Source organism: Quercus robur, chromosome 2 (genome assembly GCF_932294415.1).
Source record: "Quercus robur chromosome 2, dhQueRobu3.1, whole genome shotgun sequence".
In the NCBI taxonomy this organism is placed as follows: domain Eukaryota; kingdom Viridiplantae; phylum Streptophyta; class Magnoliopsida; order Fagales; family Fagaceae; genus Quercus; species Quercus robur.
In genome coordinates, this window is record NC_065535.1 from 29,956,555 (window position 1) to 29,974,303 (window position 17,749).

At 33.6% G+C, this 17,749-nt stretch overlaps 1 protein-coding gene across 1 annotated transcript; it reads right to left on the reverse strand.

Moving 5' to 3' along the window:
* Positions 1 to 1,399: 1,399 nt before the first annotated feature.
* Positions 1,400 to 15,377, reverse strand: LOC126713260 (ABC transporter F family member 3). Its single transcript, XM_050412965.1, has 18 exons — positions 15,018 to 15,377; positions 13,777 to 13,992; positions 13,405 to 13,594; positions 9,715 to 9,923; positions 9,411 to 9,569; positions 6,358 to 6,486; positions 6,160 to 6,261; positions 5,883 to 6,029; positions 5,262 to 5,324; positions 4,995 to 5,041; positions 4,807 to 4,866; positions 4,433 to 4,515; positions 4,004 to 4,098; positions 3,583 to 3,669; positions 2,847 to 2,934; positions 2,508 to 2,593; positions 1,880 to 1,942; positions 1,400 to 1,754 (listed from the first exon to the last, which is right to left on the reverse strand). The coding sequence occupies exons 1-18, from the start codon at positions 15,219 to 15,221 to the stop codon at positions 1,635 to 1,637; spliced, it is 2,148 nt and encodes a 715-aa protein (XP_050268922.1). The 5' UTR covers positions 15,222 to 15,377; the 3' UTR covers positions 1,400 to 1,634.
* Between the last annotated feature and the right edge of the window lie 2,372 nt (positions 15,378 to 17,749).

A 17,749-nucleotide genomic window follows, 5' to 3' on the forward strand; every position in this document is an offset into this window, starting at 1 on the left:
TTTGGTTTTGGGTTTTGGGTTTGGCCTGGTTTAGTTTCCTTTGTAAATTTACCATGAAGTCCTGAATTTGATGTGAGAGGGTGGGAGAGTTCTGGATATTTTAGGTACTTAGAGCATCATATATGCTCTTAAAAAAAAAAATTAGCTTGACTTAGAGAGACCAACATATCGACCTCAATATTCTATATCCACTCCGTTTAAATATTGTTTTTTTTTTTTTTTTTTTTTGGTTCTAATTTGGCTGGGGGATGATATTACAAACATAACCATTCCCATACTCATTCACAATTTCTTAATTTGTATAATTATGAGTGATCGGAAATAAAAGTGGTGGATCTCAAAATTCAATAGTGGGCAAAAAAATGTCCACCACTCTAGTCGCACAAATCAATAAGTTATAAAATTGGATGTGTGATTAGTATGATTCTAGATTTATTCTTTTGACATTTTTTTAACTTCCTCTCCTGCCGTGTTTAAATGAGAATGGATAAGAAACTCATGTGAATAACACAAGCGCGTAGAGCTAACTATAATACTTATACAAAAAAAAAAAAAAAAAAAAAAAAAAAAAAAAAAATTAACTTAATTAAATTCAATACTTTCATTGGCAATAGAGTTCTTTATAAGCATCAATGAAAATTTCAACATCAATTTTTTAATCCCATGTATATATATATATAACAGCAACGTTTTCATTATTTAATTATAATATGATTTTTTTTATCTATTAAGAGTTTTCTACGATTTAAATGATTGCTTCTAATTGCCATACACAATATGTATGTATATTAAATTTTAAATAAAATAAACACAATAAAATTATTTTAAATTATAATAAATGAGATAATAAATCATTTTTATTTTTGCTATATTAAACCTCATCTCATTCATTCACTTGTAATGTATTTTGCTTTAAAACATAGCTAAATGTTTTTTAATTAAAAAAAATATCTTAAATATATTATATGCTCAATTAGCTACTACCATCTCATAAAGTTATATTAAAATAAAATAAATAAACTACTAAATTGAAATATAATAAAATAAATAACTTGATTTATACAACCGTTCTTTTATTGTCAATTATTTTGTTCAAATCTGTACTATACTTGTACATAATAAATTTTTTTTTTTTTTTATTTCTGTTTTTTATGTCATATTTTAAGAATACTTTTTTTTTCAAATCCTAAACCGAATAAAACATACATTTATTTTGTACCATATATATTCCATTCCGTATAATACTAACTATGCTTGGAACTGCAAACAAAAATTATAAAAGTTTTATTTTAGCATGCTCTTCTGCCCATTTTTCATCCCATGCAGATATGAGATTTTTTCAGATAAATAATAAGTTTTATTGATGAAAAATAATGCATCAAGTACACGGGTATGCTAATTCATTGAAAATTGAAGCCAATATAATTATATTGTACAATCAAAATACACTGGCCAGTTAACTACATCTCTCATTCTTTTAGCATAATTTATCTTTATAGATTCCCAACTAGACGACTGGGACAAACTTCAAAATCGTTTCTACAATTTTTGGAACGTGTTCACATCCCTATAATTTGCTGCAATCAATTAAAGGACTACATCTCAAAAAAGATTGAATTGGACAAGTTTTTCTTCTATGACTGCAGCATCTTCTTGTAATCCTGGAATGTGCCATGGAATGGTGTCACCTTTCCTTCCGATACCGCCCATAGCTCCTCTACACTACCAGAGATTAAGTGCTCATCGTGGCTAACCTGTAAGCAAGCAATCAAACATAGAATTTACACCCACAAGAAAGATAGAAATGCAAAATTCATATTTTCTTACTAAATAACTTAGAAGTTGCAAATGGGAGTCATGAAGGGCAGATGTATAATACCATGAGAATGCCTCCTTGAAACAAAACAAGACCCTGAATTAGTGCTTCCACTGCATCCAAATCCTACAGTTCATTTAAAAACAAATCCCTGGTCAGCAGTTGGAATTTTCGTATGATTCAAAAGTTGGAATCCAGAATAACTGCATTTGCTTTACGAGGCCTCAATTGTTACAATAGAAATTCAAGTCAAGAAAATGTGCATAATATGCTGTTCAGTGAGATATACTACCATTAAAATGTGACCTAGGGCATGTTTAATAATTGATCACTTGCATGATATATGAACAAGAGATAAGTAGCTAGCTTATTTACCATGAAGAAAAAACACTAAAGTTCACAAAACAGATCAGAAAAATTGCAAATTTCATTAACTAAAGCATTAATCTCCTTTTGCAGGAAACGTTATCCTACAGCAAAATCCTTGGGATTTCTTCCTAAATTAACTTTCCCATTTACAAAAACGTACCAAAAAATTCCACTTATCTCAAAGAAAAACAACTTCTGGAAAACGAAGCTTTCATGCTGTTTTACACGTATGATCATCACAATTTCATTATACCTTGTTAATGACATATTTCTCTGAAGAATAGAAAAGACAAATCAGGTTAAGAAAGAGACGTTTACTTACCAGATGATTGGATGGCTCATCAAGCAACAGTATGTGTGGTTTCTTAAAAGTTATCTTAGCAAATGCAACTCTGCTTTTCTGACCACCTAATATTTCATTCAGATCAATTACAGAAGTTAGTATTTAGGGAATAATGGTTAAGGACACTGTTGAGATTAGCTCTGTGACCAACGTCCAAAATCAGCATTAAGTTCACATGCTTGTTTTGCAGGTCTTCAATTTAATCAACCAGTAGTTAGACCTACTTGAGGTCGAAGTCAAATCTAGGATCTAGAAGATCAAGTCCCATCACTACTATAGTATCTATCTTAAAAACAAAGATAGAAAAAGGAAAGATACCAGACAACGTGTACATTGGCTGAAGTGCAAGATTTCCAGTAACACCTAAAGAACCCAAGTGAGATCGGAGCTTCTGTTCAGGCACACCCTGCAAGAAGAAAACTTTAAATAAGAAATTTGATCTTAAGATTGCAAGCATGGATATTCTGAATAGCAAGAAACAAAAAAAAATTATTTCTATAGGAACTCTAAATCATATCAAGGGTTGATCAAAACCCACCAGAGACCCACCCAAACCCAATCTTGAGCTTAGTCTGGAATGAACCTCACAAACTACTTACCTTACAGTACACCCACCACCCCTTCCCCCCCCCCCCACAAAAAAAAAAAACCAAAAAAAAAAAGGAGAGAATCTACAGTCTAAATTTAAACCTAACGCCTATTGCATAACACTAACAAAAGAAAATTTTGCCCTTGGATAATACAATTCATTTTGTAACCTTAAGTCTTTTGCTTAATTCATAGAGACTAGAGCAAGAAAGCAATTTACTATAGTTTGCTTAGATTGGAGACCCCTGCAATGGACATTAAAATCTAATATCACAATTTTCCAAGTAACCCATCCCATACCCAAAAATTCAAACACCCCCCATAGGGAAGGATGCAATAAGATAAAATAAGACGAAATATTCAGGATGTAAATCTTCCCATACCCAAAAATTATCCACAGACACCCCCTATAGGGAAACAACTAAAGTGCTCCCAAAAAAAAAAATAAAGCTTACTGAGAACTCACTGGGTAGCAGCGCATCATGTACAAAAGAGGATTTGAAGTTAAGTCAAGCCCATCCACATGGTGCTGACTAAAAACAGCAATTCGAACCTGTAAACAAAGCATTAGTCCCCATTAGATATAGGCAGATAAACTTAACTGCAATCTTGCAAGAAATTGCAGAAATGAATATAGGGTATTCTATGCCTTACAAAGAATGTGATAAAGATGAGAAGAACACAACTGTTTATAACAAAAATCAAATCAAATAAAACTTTAATAAAGCAACATGGATTATGTATACATGGAAACATCCTATTTGTGACCTTTTTTTATTACCATCACTTGATGAGTAATGCTGTTATATGTTATTTGTAACCTGAAGTTGGTAGAATTTAAGATTGGCATTTACTACTGGTGATAAAAGAAAAAGAGCGTAAGGTACCTTAGCAGAACGGAAAACAGTCCCCATGCTTGGTTGTAGTTCCCCTGAAATTAGTTTGAGTATAGTTGATTTGCCAATACCATTTGGGCCAACCACTGCATAACAAATTGGAAAACCAATCAAAGAGAGTAACTTGTCAAACAACCAATATAGACTGTGAATTAACAATATAGCAGAAAAATGATGCACTTATCATTGTACTGAAGGCCCTAATTTATCATAATTATATCACACTCAGACAAAAATGTCTACATGTACTAAAAGATAAGGTGTCACCAAAAGGAGAGAGAGAGAACCATCAGAATGGCATTTTCATCTTCCACCACAAATAATAATAATAACAATACCATTAAAATAACCCATAAAACACATAAATAGATGAGGTACAAGAGAAGAAATAGAAGCATTCATTAGGATTAGCATGCTTACTTGCAATGCGGCTGTCTAAATCAATTCCAAAATTCAAATTCTTAAACAGTAAGGGCCCTCCAGGATAACCAAATGATGCGTCACTGCAATAACATTGAAGAAACATCAAAACAATTCGACAAGAATTCTATCTAACCAAGTGGCAATCTCCGAAGGTTATTCAATAAACATTCTATATAATCTAAAGTTAATCTTTAAAATACTTTAACAAGATTTTTTTTTTTTATAAATAACGGAATTGTATTAAAAACACTTCAACAATATCGAATCAAAGGATTTAATGTGGACAATAATTACATAGTAGGCAATCCACAACCCAGAGAGTTATCACTTAAAACAGAAATTCAATGCTTTGCGACATGAGCTGAGCAAACCTGAAGCTTATTATAGGAGGGCCAGGTCTGTCGTCTGGAGTTGGGAACTCAAATTTGTAGCTGCAGACAAAAAATGTTGAATAAGTTTTAAGCACACAAAGCTACAAAGAGATATAGAGCAAACTCATATAAAGATTGATTCTACATGCATCAGCGAAAATTAACTATAAAAGGACAGATGTGCCTACTCAGGGTCATTGACAACTTCATCCACATAACCCATCCGATCCAATGCCTGAAGAATCCAACAGAAAGAACGTAGACATGTAAATTCTTTAAGACACAAAAGCGTAAAACCAAGATGAATGGACTAAGAAACATAAGGAAATTATGACAAACAACTTTTGAAACCGTTTGAGTGATGTGCAACAGGCCCAACAAAATAAAGTAGAAGAAAAAAAGGAGTCGGAATTTGATTTAAAGAGAGACAGGATACTAGTAATGATAATAAGTACCTTAATTCTTGACTGCACAAGAGATGCCCTCTTTGCATTGTAGCGGAACTTGTCAATAAAGGCCTGCCAGAAAAGAAAATAATTTTCAAGTCAAACAATGGCTACTTTAATTTTGAAAACACAGGCAGGAGGGAGAGAGAGAGCAACAATGGGCTATAAATGGAAAGTTTGATGCAGTTTATTCTGAAAATTTTTCCAACTTAACCAAAAATCAAGGTGAACGCCTGTCAGAAGGGTAATTTGGCAACCAACTGGCCATGACATGGTAATATGGTGGTGATGCATCTTTTACACAAGTAAATGTCCCTTGAACTAATAATTAGGTCCATTTACAGAGTAACAGAATAGAGAGCTATATAAAACAAAAACCACAAATGTAACAGAGAACTGTTTGTTCAACAATGAACATAGACTGACTACCTGAGAAGTACAAAGCTAGCTCTCATCAACACATAGCAAATAAGAGGCACATGGAAATAGTAAGATGGATACAAAAGAATAACTTGAACTTGATATAATAATTATAGACATCATTAAAACTTCACAATCACAGATACATACCAACAAACAAAACCTAACAAGCACAAATACATATATAGATATCATCAGTCAGGAAAATACCTGCATATGAGATCTGGAGCGTTCATTTGCCTCAAATGCTTTCTGTTTGTTCTTAAGCTGTTCCTCCCGTGTCCTCTCAAATGTATCATAATTCCCCTTGTAAGCGGTCAATTTTTGCGCTTGTAGATGAAGAACATCCGTGACTACCTGGGAATATAGTGATGTTAAAATGAGACACCTCAAACAATTGTATGATACAAGTTACACAGAATAAACAGATTAACTAATTATAGAGATATCTTAATATGAGAAGAAACAAGGTGTGCTGGTGTACTACCGTGTTCAAGAATTCTCTTGCATGAGAAACAACTATGAATGTTTTTGGCCATTTCGTAAGGTAAGTTTCCAGCCATAGAACCGCATGAAGATCAAGATGGTTCTGAAATAAAAATAATTAAATTTAACTGATAAGTATGCCCCAAATCCAACAGAACAGAATGAATATTGTGAAAGAGAAACATAACACAGAACGCACTGTGGGTTCATCTAGTAGCAACAAATCGGGCTCTATAAACAGCGCACGAGCAAGAGCAATTCGCATTCTCCATCCTCCAGAAAAAGCTTTTGTAGCCTTCTGCTGCATCTCTGGAGAGAAACTGAGGCCCTGAAATAGTATATATAAAAATTATAGTATCTCAGACAAAAAGAGCTGATGGTCTTGATAATATACCGAAACAGAAGTTTGAGTAACCAGCTTGTTTGGGAGAATATATATATATATATATATATATATATATATATATATATATATTTTTATAGGTTTGTATAGGAGAAGGCAAAAATGCACTTTTGGTCCCTACAATTTGGGCCAATTCTTGATTTGGTCCCTAAATTGATTTTGCTCTTAAGTCAGTCCCTGACTTCAGAAAATCGATTCTATTTTGGTCCCTACCGTCAACCAAGTAACAGAAAAATCAGACGTGGCAGACAAGGTGCATTGTTAGCATGTTAAATGCTAACGTGGCTAATTATAGAGCTGACGTGGCCATTAAAAAAATATTTTAGAATGCCACATCAGCAAATAAATTAATTAAAAATAAATGCAAAAAAATTTTAATTTCTCAATTTTAATTTTAATTGTAAAAAAAATAAAATAAAAACAAACAAAAAATAAAATAAAATACAATCTAATTAAAAAGAGTAATTAAATTTTTTTTCTTTTTTTCTTTTCATTATTTTCGGAAGAACAAAGTAACGTGTTCTTCATGTTCTTCGGGAAAGAACATGAAGATTGCCCAGAAAATTAAAATAATCAATATTTTCTTTTCTTTTATTACATTTTCTTAGCAAATAAACATGCAAAAATTCATTCAAAATCCCTATCCTCCACCGAAACCTCCAACAAATCAAACCCATAAACCCAGAAAAATAATCAAATCCACATGAAATAATAAAAAATAAAATAAAATAAAACAAACCCAGAAAAATCAGACGTGGCAGACAGAGTGCATTGTTAGCATGTTAAATGCTGACGTGGCTAATTATAGAGCTGACGTGGCCATTAAAAAAATATTTTAGAATGCCACATCAGCAAATTAATTAATTAAAAATAAATGCAAAAAAATTTTAATTTTAATTGTAAAAAAAATAAAATAAAAACAAACAAAAAATAAAATAAAATACAATCTAGTTAAAAAGAGTAATTAAATTTTTTTTCTTTTTTTCTTTTCATTATTTTCGGAAGAACAAAGTAACGTGTTCTTCATGTTCTTCGGGAAAGAACATGAAGATTGCCCAGAAAATTAAAATAATCAATATTTTCTTTTCTTTTATTACATTTTCTTAGCAAATAAACATGCAAAAATTCATTCAAAATCCCTATCCTCCACCGAAACCTCCAACAAATCAAACCCCTAAACCCAGAAAAATAATCAAATCCACATGAAATAATAAAAAATAAAATAAAATAAAATAAACCCAGATATTTAAAATAAACCCAACAACAACCCGAAACCCAGAAAATACCTTGCAATTCGAAGCCCAAACCAACAACAAACCCAACCAATGATCACCGATCTGACCAACCAACTAACTAATCCTGCAATCTAAAACCCACATAAACAGATCAGACAACCAGTCACCGCCACTATCACAGATCAGTCCATAAAGCCACTGCAACCCACACCAACAACAAACCCCTCCAACGATCCACCCCCACCCACCACCGGACCAACCACCACTTCACAACCATTGATCCTAGAGAGAGCTTTAGAGATTTTCCCAGATCCACGATCTGAGAGAGAGAGACTTTAAAGCTTTAGAGGTTTAGAAAGATGAAAGAGAGAGGGAGATTTTGATCTAAGAAAAAGAGCTTTTGAGATTTTCATTTGGGTAAGCAAACCCAAATCTACGATCTCTCTCTTCCCCCAACCTCCAACCCAATCAGCTCCCTCCAATGCAGACTGAGGTCCAGTCCGTCGACTACAACTCGATCCGTCCGCCACTACTCATTCCTCTCCTCATCATGGGATGACTCCACCACCACCACCAGCAAGAGAGGAAAAGAACGAGGGTGAGTTAGAGAGAGAGATCTGAACTTGCTTTTGAAGAGAGAGAGATCTGAATTTGCTCTGTGTCTAAAAATTGATATATTTATATTTTGTGATGTGTTTGTTTGTCAAGAAAGTTCAACAATATTTGAGAAAGTTGCTATAAATTTTTTTCTCAATCTTTAAAACTAAATAATATTTTATTTTCGTTCTTTTATTTATTTTTAATTAAACTAAAATTGAAAAATAAAAATTATTTTTATTTTTATTTTTTTAATTTAGAAAATACTGACATGGCTTTTTTTTAATTCAGAAAATGCTGGCAACCATAAGATTTTAATGGAAAGTCAAGAATTTCAAGTGATTCATCTGGTCACCACAATTCAACAACAATGACTTGATCCAACTCCTCTCTCTCTCATCCAGGCACATACAGCAACTATGCACCCCACATCCCACTACTTTTTCATAATTTCATTGTCTATACATATATTTAACCTACTGTTCTCGCCTGGTTTCAATTTTCACCTTGCATATCGTCAATTACTAACTCCTATGATTTGAATATGCATTATTAATTTTCGGGCCCTGCTGTTATCTGCTACATTTAAGTGGGTTTGAGGTTGAATCATTATCCTTTTTTAATTTGCTCTTTCACTGCGAAGGGGCTAAGTAAAAAAAAAAATATATATATATATATATATATATTGTTTGTCCAAAACATGCCCTACTGTGTCTTTTTTTTCTATTCTGGTAGGGCTGAAGCCAGCTCCAAATGCCCAGCTATTAGTTCAAGCTTAGGTCAATATGGATTTTTTTTTTAAGTCAATGATAATTGCATGGACGTGACAGGATTATTTTCTTTTTTCAAACTTAATTATTAGATTTGATTGATCAATGTAACTTAATTGTTTAATTGTGGGTGTACTTATTGTACACATCCTGTGTAGTTGGGCTATACACCTCTAATTCAATAAATGTGTCACTCATCCCCAAAAAAATAAAGCCAATGATAATTGCAAAAGATTTGTGAACTGACCGCAAGAATGGTGGCTGCACGTGACTCTGCAGAATAAGCATCAATTGCGTCAAGCCTTTTGTATATCTCCTCAAGCCTTTGTGCCGTAACATCTTTGTCCATAACCCCATTCGGTTCCCCATTGCTCTTTCTGGTTGCATCCTCTACCTCCAATTCTCTCTTCAAGACAACCACAATATTGTCAGTAGGTACACTACAGGAGAACAAAAACCTCAATGCAAACAGAGCAACAAAGAAACAGCAGTTATAAAGCTAAAAATCAGAACTAATGCTGGTCTCGAAATTGAAACAGTATGTATTCAACCTGCTGGGCGATTAATTGAGCTTCTTCTTCCAAAAGCTGGGTTCTCTCAATATCAGTGTTAAGAACACACTGCAATGCAGTTGTATTATCACCAGCCACCTCTTGCTCAACATGCAATATCTGACAATTGTCAGGGATACCATCAATGGCGTGCATAGCCATGTATCTAAGGAAAGTTGTTTTCCCAGTGCCATTTCTTCCAACAAGGCCTGCATCCAAATTGAAGTGTTAAAAGCTTAATAATTATTACACCTAGAAAAAAATGTCAGACAAACTCAGAGTTAAGAAACTAGTTGCAATCCAACAGCTATATATTACTTCAAATACAGTTTCCAAAGGTTGTAAGCACATCAAATATTTATTTACAAGTATATTTCTCTTTACTTATTTCAATAACTGAATCTGAACAATTTTGAATTTCTCTTAAATTTCTTTTTCCTTTCTTTTTTTCTTGTAAAATTTGTCTCAAAATATTGAAATGGATTCTGATAAAGGTACATGCCTCGGACATGTTCCGAGATGTCCGCCTCATGAATCATGATATTTTCATCCTTTTAAAGCATCCATATCATGATAAGTTTCAGAATTAGGGTTGTAATGTTAAGATAAATTAGATGGGAAAGAAATCATAAACATAAACCACACTAATGGAACACTAATTTACATGATTTGGGTTTAATACTCTAATCCTAAAATTGTTGGTGAACTTCACTAAAGGTAGAAGGTCATGAATAAGGCAAACTAGAGTCCAACCCATAAATCAGATATTATAGATATGGCTTGCATCGGTGCAGGTGCTTTGCATGATTGTGTCAAAAACAACATTAGGAAGAAAAGTTAATGAAAAAAACTTAAAACTAAGGTTGTTAGAATCAGGATCCTATGTAGAATTGGTGGAGTGGCTTTACAGATCGGATCAAGGATCGTAAGACCCGATTTTTCATTAAAGAAAAAGGTAAAAGAAAATTGGTATTAATTATGTATGTTAAATAATCATTAAATTATCCATAAAAAATTTTCAAATTCAATATAGAGTATTTTTATACTTTATATAACTACTTTTTATTTTTTGATTAGTAATAAACTTCATTGAAAATTGTTAAAAGAAATTACAAGGAAAAACAAAGCACACAGGCAGTATGCTAAGAGGCAAAACAGAAAAAATTAAATAACAAAAAAATTACAAAAATCAGGCATATCAGGCAGAGAGTTAAAAGTAAAAACACCCGAAGCATTTGCCCAGTAAAACAAAGTTTGGAAGAAGAGAAGCTTCAACTCATGAATCAACTTTTCACTCCCTTCAAGGTGTGTAAATTCCTTACCCTCCAAATGACCCACATAAGACAATGACGGATCATACTCCAAAGCACCTTAGTTCTGTGTCTGTGAAACTTGACTAACCCACTTGCTAAGAGATCCACAACACCACGTGGCATGACCCAACATACCCCAAAAAGTGAGCACACCATATTCCATAACTCTTGGGCTATTGGGCAATGTATTAGTAGGTGATAAGTAGTCTCCCCGTTCCACTTACACATACAACACCAATCCACAATAACCACTTTCCGCCTATATATAACTACATTTTTTGATAGGCACTTTATATGACTACATTGAACAATTTTAACTTTTTTTACAACTATAAAAATTAGTTAATAGAAATGTAGATATAAATTGATATACTTTTTTAAAACCAAAAAAAAATAATAATAATAATCGAAAAGTATACTTTTGTTTTTGATAAGTCCAAAAGTATACTTTATATGACTACATTTCTATTAACTAAATTATCTACAGTTTTTTAGGAAATAAAATTAGCCAAAAGGTCATTAGTTACCAACAAAGTGCCAAATTACCAATACATAAGCAAAGGAAAACATATTTCAAATTAACTACATGCCAAACCAAATTTATAAGAAAAATTGGACTAAAATAGATTTATATGAGGGAAAAATAAACACCAAACAATCAATGGAAAATAGCAGAATAACCCAATTTGTGAGCACCTATATATTAATTCATCTAAATGAAATGAGGACCTAAAGGAGCCAGAAAAAATATTGCACAAATTATTGAGCCAAATACATAAAAGTTCAAACTTTAAAAATTTGTGCAGTCACCATAAAGAAACTTTAGAAAAGTAGAAAACTCATAAACCCACATGTAAATAAGCTCATATTCTACATGCATTTGACTATAAACATTGAATTATCCCAAACCCGCAAAAGAATCGACTCTGAATTAAAGAATTTTGACCAAACCCATTAACAAAAAAATTTTGGCTGTAATTAGAAATATGTAAGAAGAAGAAAAGCATAGCTAAAATTCAATCAACTAAAACTGGAGGAGTTGCACTGTGGAGGCAGAAGACCAAAGATGAAAAATGAAGTGAGATCCCATGATCGGCTAAAGATGATCTCATCCATGACTCTTTTTTGTTTAAGAAATGTTTAATGGGTTGTATTTGAGCTAAAATCACCTGAGTAAGTATAACCTAGTCAACACAGTCCAAAATTTATTTAGCCCGAAGCCAAAGAAGAAGCCCATAAAGGTGTGGATTGATAGTATCAGTGCAATCCCACTGATCCTGCTCCGACCTCCGATTCTACTCCTCCGCCAATCCTCATGCAATTTGGATCATTTGGATAAAGAGGGATTGTAGGATTGTACTATCCTACAATCCAGTCGCAATTCTAATAACTATGCTTAAAACACCATCACAACAATTGATATGGAGATATCAACTTAAAAGGTAATAGCCCAAATGTTTTCCATCAAACAGGGCCTAAACAAATCTTCAAAACAAAGAGAAACTGTGTTAATCTTCCATGGACAAGATCTTAGAAACTGAAAACAATCTTATAATCTCAGAGGAAAATGTCAACTCTTCAAGAGTGACTGTAAACTGATCTTAGCAATGCACTAACTGGCAATAACAATACAGAAGAAAATTGTCATGTAACCAAAGGTAAGCTGGAACTAACTTTATCAGCCCCCACCCCCAACACAGAAAAATAAATTGGCAATTGGCTGACCGTACCCCATACCACTATAAAGAACCGACAGAATCAACTTGCAGTTGTGACCTGGGAGAGAATATATATATATAATATGAGATAGGTTCAAGTTACAAATTGGAGTAACTCTTAAGAGTTACACATTTTTTACAGCATTGGATCTAATTAGATCTGACGGTTAAAAAAGAAAGCAGCAACCATGTCATAAATCTTTTTTATTTCCCAAAATTACAGGTGCTCTCTCTTAAGTCTCGTTTATCCACACACAGATATCCTTCCCTCTCTTATCTCCTTCTCTTTCTTAAGTCCACATTTCCTGCAACTGGTTTACACCAGATTAATCCGTTTGAAATGGTCATTACCATTCAATGAAAATATGAATCTTTTAATTCCATCCTTCACAGTCACCTGTACCAAATTCCCAGCATTATCCCATGTTCTAGTTCCTGCTGCAATCATTTTTCCTGAGTTCAACTACACATCCCATTTGGATCAATTTAAATTGTGAGATCTGGGGACGTAAGTTTTGTTTTTTCTTTGCTAACATAATTACAAATAAGTTAGCAATAACTAAGATACTAGCATATATGTATATATAACTCTATTTTGGTTTCCTTCTTTTCTCTTAAGAATGACAGCAAGAGTTGTGAGGGAGCAAAAGAGAACTCACCATAGTGTCTTCCAAATGACAGTGTGACTGTACCATCCACAATGAGATCACGACCACCCACAGAGATATTGAAGTTCTCCATATGGATGTCCTTGACAGCCGGTCCACCACCACCATCATGATTTACACAAACAACAGGCATCCCTGCCCTGGTTGCTTCCATTTCTGCTAAATGCATTTGGAATTCTGACTGGATAATTAAGGAGACAATAATTAGAACAAGTGCAAAACTAATAACCCAATTTGTGTCAACAAGGCTAAACAACAATGTGGCCAAAACTCTGCCTAGACAATACCAAAACCCGGCATTGCCAATAAGATCATCAAGAATAGTTAGATCAGCATAATTGTATCTTAATATTAAATTTTTACCTCTCTTTGGCGTTCTTCCTTCCTCTTTTTTCTTTCCATCTTCGCTTTGTCACGTTCTGTTAGAACAGGACCTTCTATTGGCTCAGGTTTCTTCTTTGGTGCTTCCTCCTCATCCATTCCATCATTCATTCTTAATGGTGTTGCAAGGCTTCGCATGATTGGTTTATCTTTGACCAGCCCATGCTTTCCAAACTTTTCACACAGTGTGCTGCAAACCTATCAAAAACTTCCACAAAAGTTAAATCAAAATATCGAATGGCAAAGAAAAGTATAAAACTTCTTCATGGGCTCAACAGAACAACTGTAACAATAAGTTTTATTTTCATATAGCTGCTAAGAAATCATAAACAATGAAAAAATAACCTAGAAATCTGAATCCTGAAAATTCAATTATTCCATACTAGAAACAAAACAAAAAAAGGATAATCTTAACTGCACTTAACAACAAAATTTTGACTTAGCGAAAAAAATATAGAGCCAAAAATTCAAATTAAAAACAACAATTCAGTTTCATGGAAAAAATATAGGGACAAAATTGCCTGTGGAATCAGGTGTTGAATAGCATGCTCAAAAGTAAAGTTAAGACCCCCAGCAAGGACAACCATACAATTATAATCAAAGTAATCCCCCTATTTCCATCTGAGAAACCAAGCAAAAGGACATAGTATTCAGAAAATTACACCACCCCTGACCCAAAACCAAGCAAAAGAATATTTCATCTTCCTACAATTTCCTAGCAACTAAACTTGGCCAAAAGCGAAAGACGGCCCTTAATAGCAAAAATCATGAGTTATCCAACATTTCACCATTCAATTTTTTTTCACTTCCTTCTCTACTACAGCAACCAAACAGACACAAAAGAGAGAGATTACACTCTACTGAGCAAATCCATAAACCAATAATTTCTTTATCTTTCTCAACCAAACGAACCAATAGCAAAAGATTAAACACAAAGACATTCGATATCCCTATATCCAATTTCCTTGCTCTTTCCTACACTTTCTGAGCAACCAAACGGACCAAAAGCAAAAATGAGTCGAACGATGTGTGAAATCCGATAAAATCATAAAACCTAATAGTTTCTTATAATGTGCGAAATCCTAACAACCATAAAAGAGCAAATAATTCGAAATCCGATCATCATAAACCTATAGATTCTCATCATTTCCCAAACTTTCCGAGCAACCAAACATAGCAAAGGAGAAAATCCATCACAAAAATGGAAGAGAGAGAGAACTAACCGAGCGACACTCGTTGAAGTCGGAGACACATCCGGCGGCGACTAGAAGCTCGCCGACGGCATCGAAAGCGCCCTCGCCTTCGAGGCCAAAGTCGAAGTCGTCGTCGGCGAGGACATTGATGATGTAGTCGATGATAGGTTCATCCACGTCCTGAGCCCTCTGGCCCAGGACCTCGTGCACCACTGAGCTCGCCACCTCCGTCATTTTCTTCACCACCTCCCTATATTGGCTTTCCGATTTATATATAGGGCAGTGTTTTTGCAGAGATTAGAAGAACCAGAAGAAAGCAAAGGCTTTGGCTCTGTGAATTCCGATTATACTTTTTGTTTCTGTGTGAGTGAAGGAGTGGAATACGAAACGACGGCGTTTAGGTGAAGGGTTAGGCAATGGTGACTGTTTGTTTGCAGGTGCAAGGTTATTCTATCGAAGGCATTAATCTAGCCAAATTTTGGAGGTGATTTACAGGCTAGCTAGGCTCCGTTTGGAACGAGGGAATGAAATTAAATTAAATAGAATGAGAATAATATTTTTAGAATATTCTTTCCCCCCTCTTGCTTGGGATTTGTAATAGAGAAAATGGAAAGTTAATTCCTTTGTTTGCAAGTTTAGGTGGGAAGAAATAGAATGTTTAAGAGGGAATACTCATTCCCTCTTAAGCCCTCAAAATCTCAAATTTTTGTTCCCCCAAATTGGGAGGAATAGGAGGGAAAATTCCTAAATTACCCCATGAATCTTAGCCCTCTTTATTATCAACCAGCCGTGCCAATATTTTTGCTCTCTCTTTGCCGCTCCTTTCTCACGCTGCTGCTAATCACAACCAGCCATACCCAACTATAAGTTTTTCAATTGTTTTGATTTCATTGATTTATTTACTATTAAAAAAAATTTCAATTATTTTGCTTTCATTGATTTTTTTCTCAACAAGTTGTACTCAACTATATGTATTCTGCTTGTGCATGTGTTCTTGATTCCTATCATTGATGCACAAGTAGCGTTGGATCAGCATAGTGCAGTTTGCTGCTCCTTCTTTCTGACGATGTTGCTAATCTCAACCAGACATACTCAATTGTGAGTTTTTCAATTTTTTTGATTTCATTGATTTATTTACTATTAAAAAGTTTTTCAATTGTTTCAATTAAATTGTTTTCATTGATTTTTTTCTTAACTAACCGTACTCAACTATATGTATTCTGCTTGTGCATGTGTTCTTAATTCCTATCATTGATGCACAAGTAGCATCGGGTCAACATAGTGCAATTTGTTTCCTTTAAATGATACACGTAGTGTTTTTGTTTTTTTCCTTTCATTCCCTTGTATTCGATATGCTGGAACATGGTTCATAATTTTGTGTAATACATGTGCTTTAATTTAATTTTGGTATGCTGGAACATGCTTATATCAATAAAAGCTTTGGGTAGACAATAGAGAACATGCTAGAACATGCAGGATCCTTATCAATATTACTTGTTCATGGTTAAATTAAGTTCATTAGTTTCAATCAAATAGGTAGACGATAGAGTTGGGTAGATGATAATGCTAAACTAAATTAAGTCCATTACGTGTGCTTTAATTCCTATCATTGTAGATTATCAAAAAATTCTTATCATTGTCTTTTGTGTTAATGAATGCTAGTGTACCCAACTACCTGCTTACCTCAAACATATTGGTTTATTGTGCAACAAATTAAATCATTAGACTATTAGTTTTTGAATTTAAAATTAAGTCCAAATATTTTAATAAAATGTGTTTAAGTTATGGGTCTACTGTGCAACAAAATTATGAATGTGTTATTAGTCTTTGAGAGATAATGTTATAGTTTAACTTTTCTAATTGCTAGTGTACGTGTATTATAACAGATAATGTACTTTAAGGGATAGTGTTACAGTTTATCTCTTAAAGACATTAATGTACGTGTACTTTGAGAGATAATGTTATCATTTAACACTTTGAATCCCAAACAAAATTAATGTTTATAGTTTAACAGTTTTATTTTTAGATCAGTTGTAACACATTCATAATTAGTTAGACTAATAATGTAACTATTTTTTTAGAACATGTGCCCATAATTTTCTAAGTTGGACTAATAACATAACTATTTTTTTACTTAGATGGATTTGAATGATGAGGTACTTAAAACCATAATTTTTTCAAACTTTATGTGGAAACTAGCCTTGGTTCATGCTGCATGCTGTTATTTGTGTTACATTATCCATCAAAGGCAACGACTAAAAAGAAGATGTGTTCCCCACATTCCTACACAATCAACCATAGAAAGACAAAAAGTTCGTGATGAAATAATGTCTCGACTTAAGAATAGTGAAAAATGTTATGATGTAGTACGCATGGGTCCACAAGCTTTTCAAAATTTGTGTGACATTTTGCGGAGAGATGGTGATCTTTAAGACACATAGCTTGCCACGATTGAAGAGCAAATCGGCAAGTTTCTTCACATGCTAGCACATAATGTAACGACTTGTACAATGTCCTTTTTTTGTCGTTCCGGTGAGACCATTAGTCGCCATTTTCATAACATGTTAAGATCAATAATTATGTTAGAGGATCAATTCCTTCGACAACCTGATAGAACCCAAGTGCCATTTGAAATACTACAAAGTAGTAGGTTCAACCTGTAAGGTTGAATTTATTCAACCATCTAATTGGCTTTATTCCGTGCCAAATTTGCTTGTAATTCAGCATTTAGTAACCTTGTATTTAGGTATGTTTGATGTAAG

Coding starts and splice junctions, on each gene's coding strand:
- LOC126713260 (XM_050412965.1), bottom strand. CDS start 15,221: ATGACGGAGGTGGCGAGCTCAGTGGTGCACGAGGTCCTGGGCCAGAGG. Junction 13,993..15,017: donor ACTTCAACGAGTGTCGCTCG/GTTAGTTCTCTC, acceptor AGTTTTTGATAG/GTTTGCAGCACACTGTGTGA. Junction 1,755..1,879: donor TTCAAGGAGGCATTCTCATG/GTATTATACATC, acceptor GCTTGCTTACAG/GTTAGCCACGATGAGCACTT.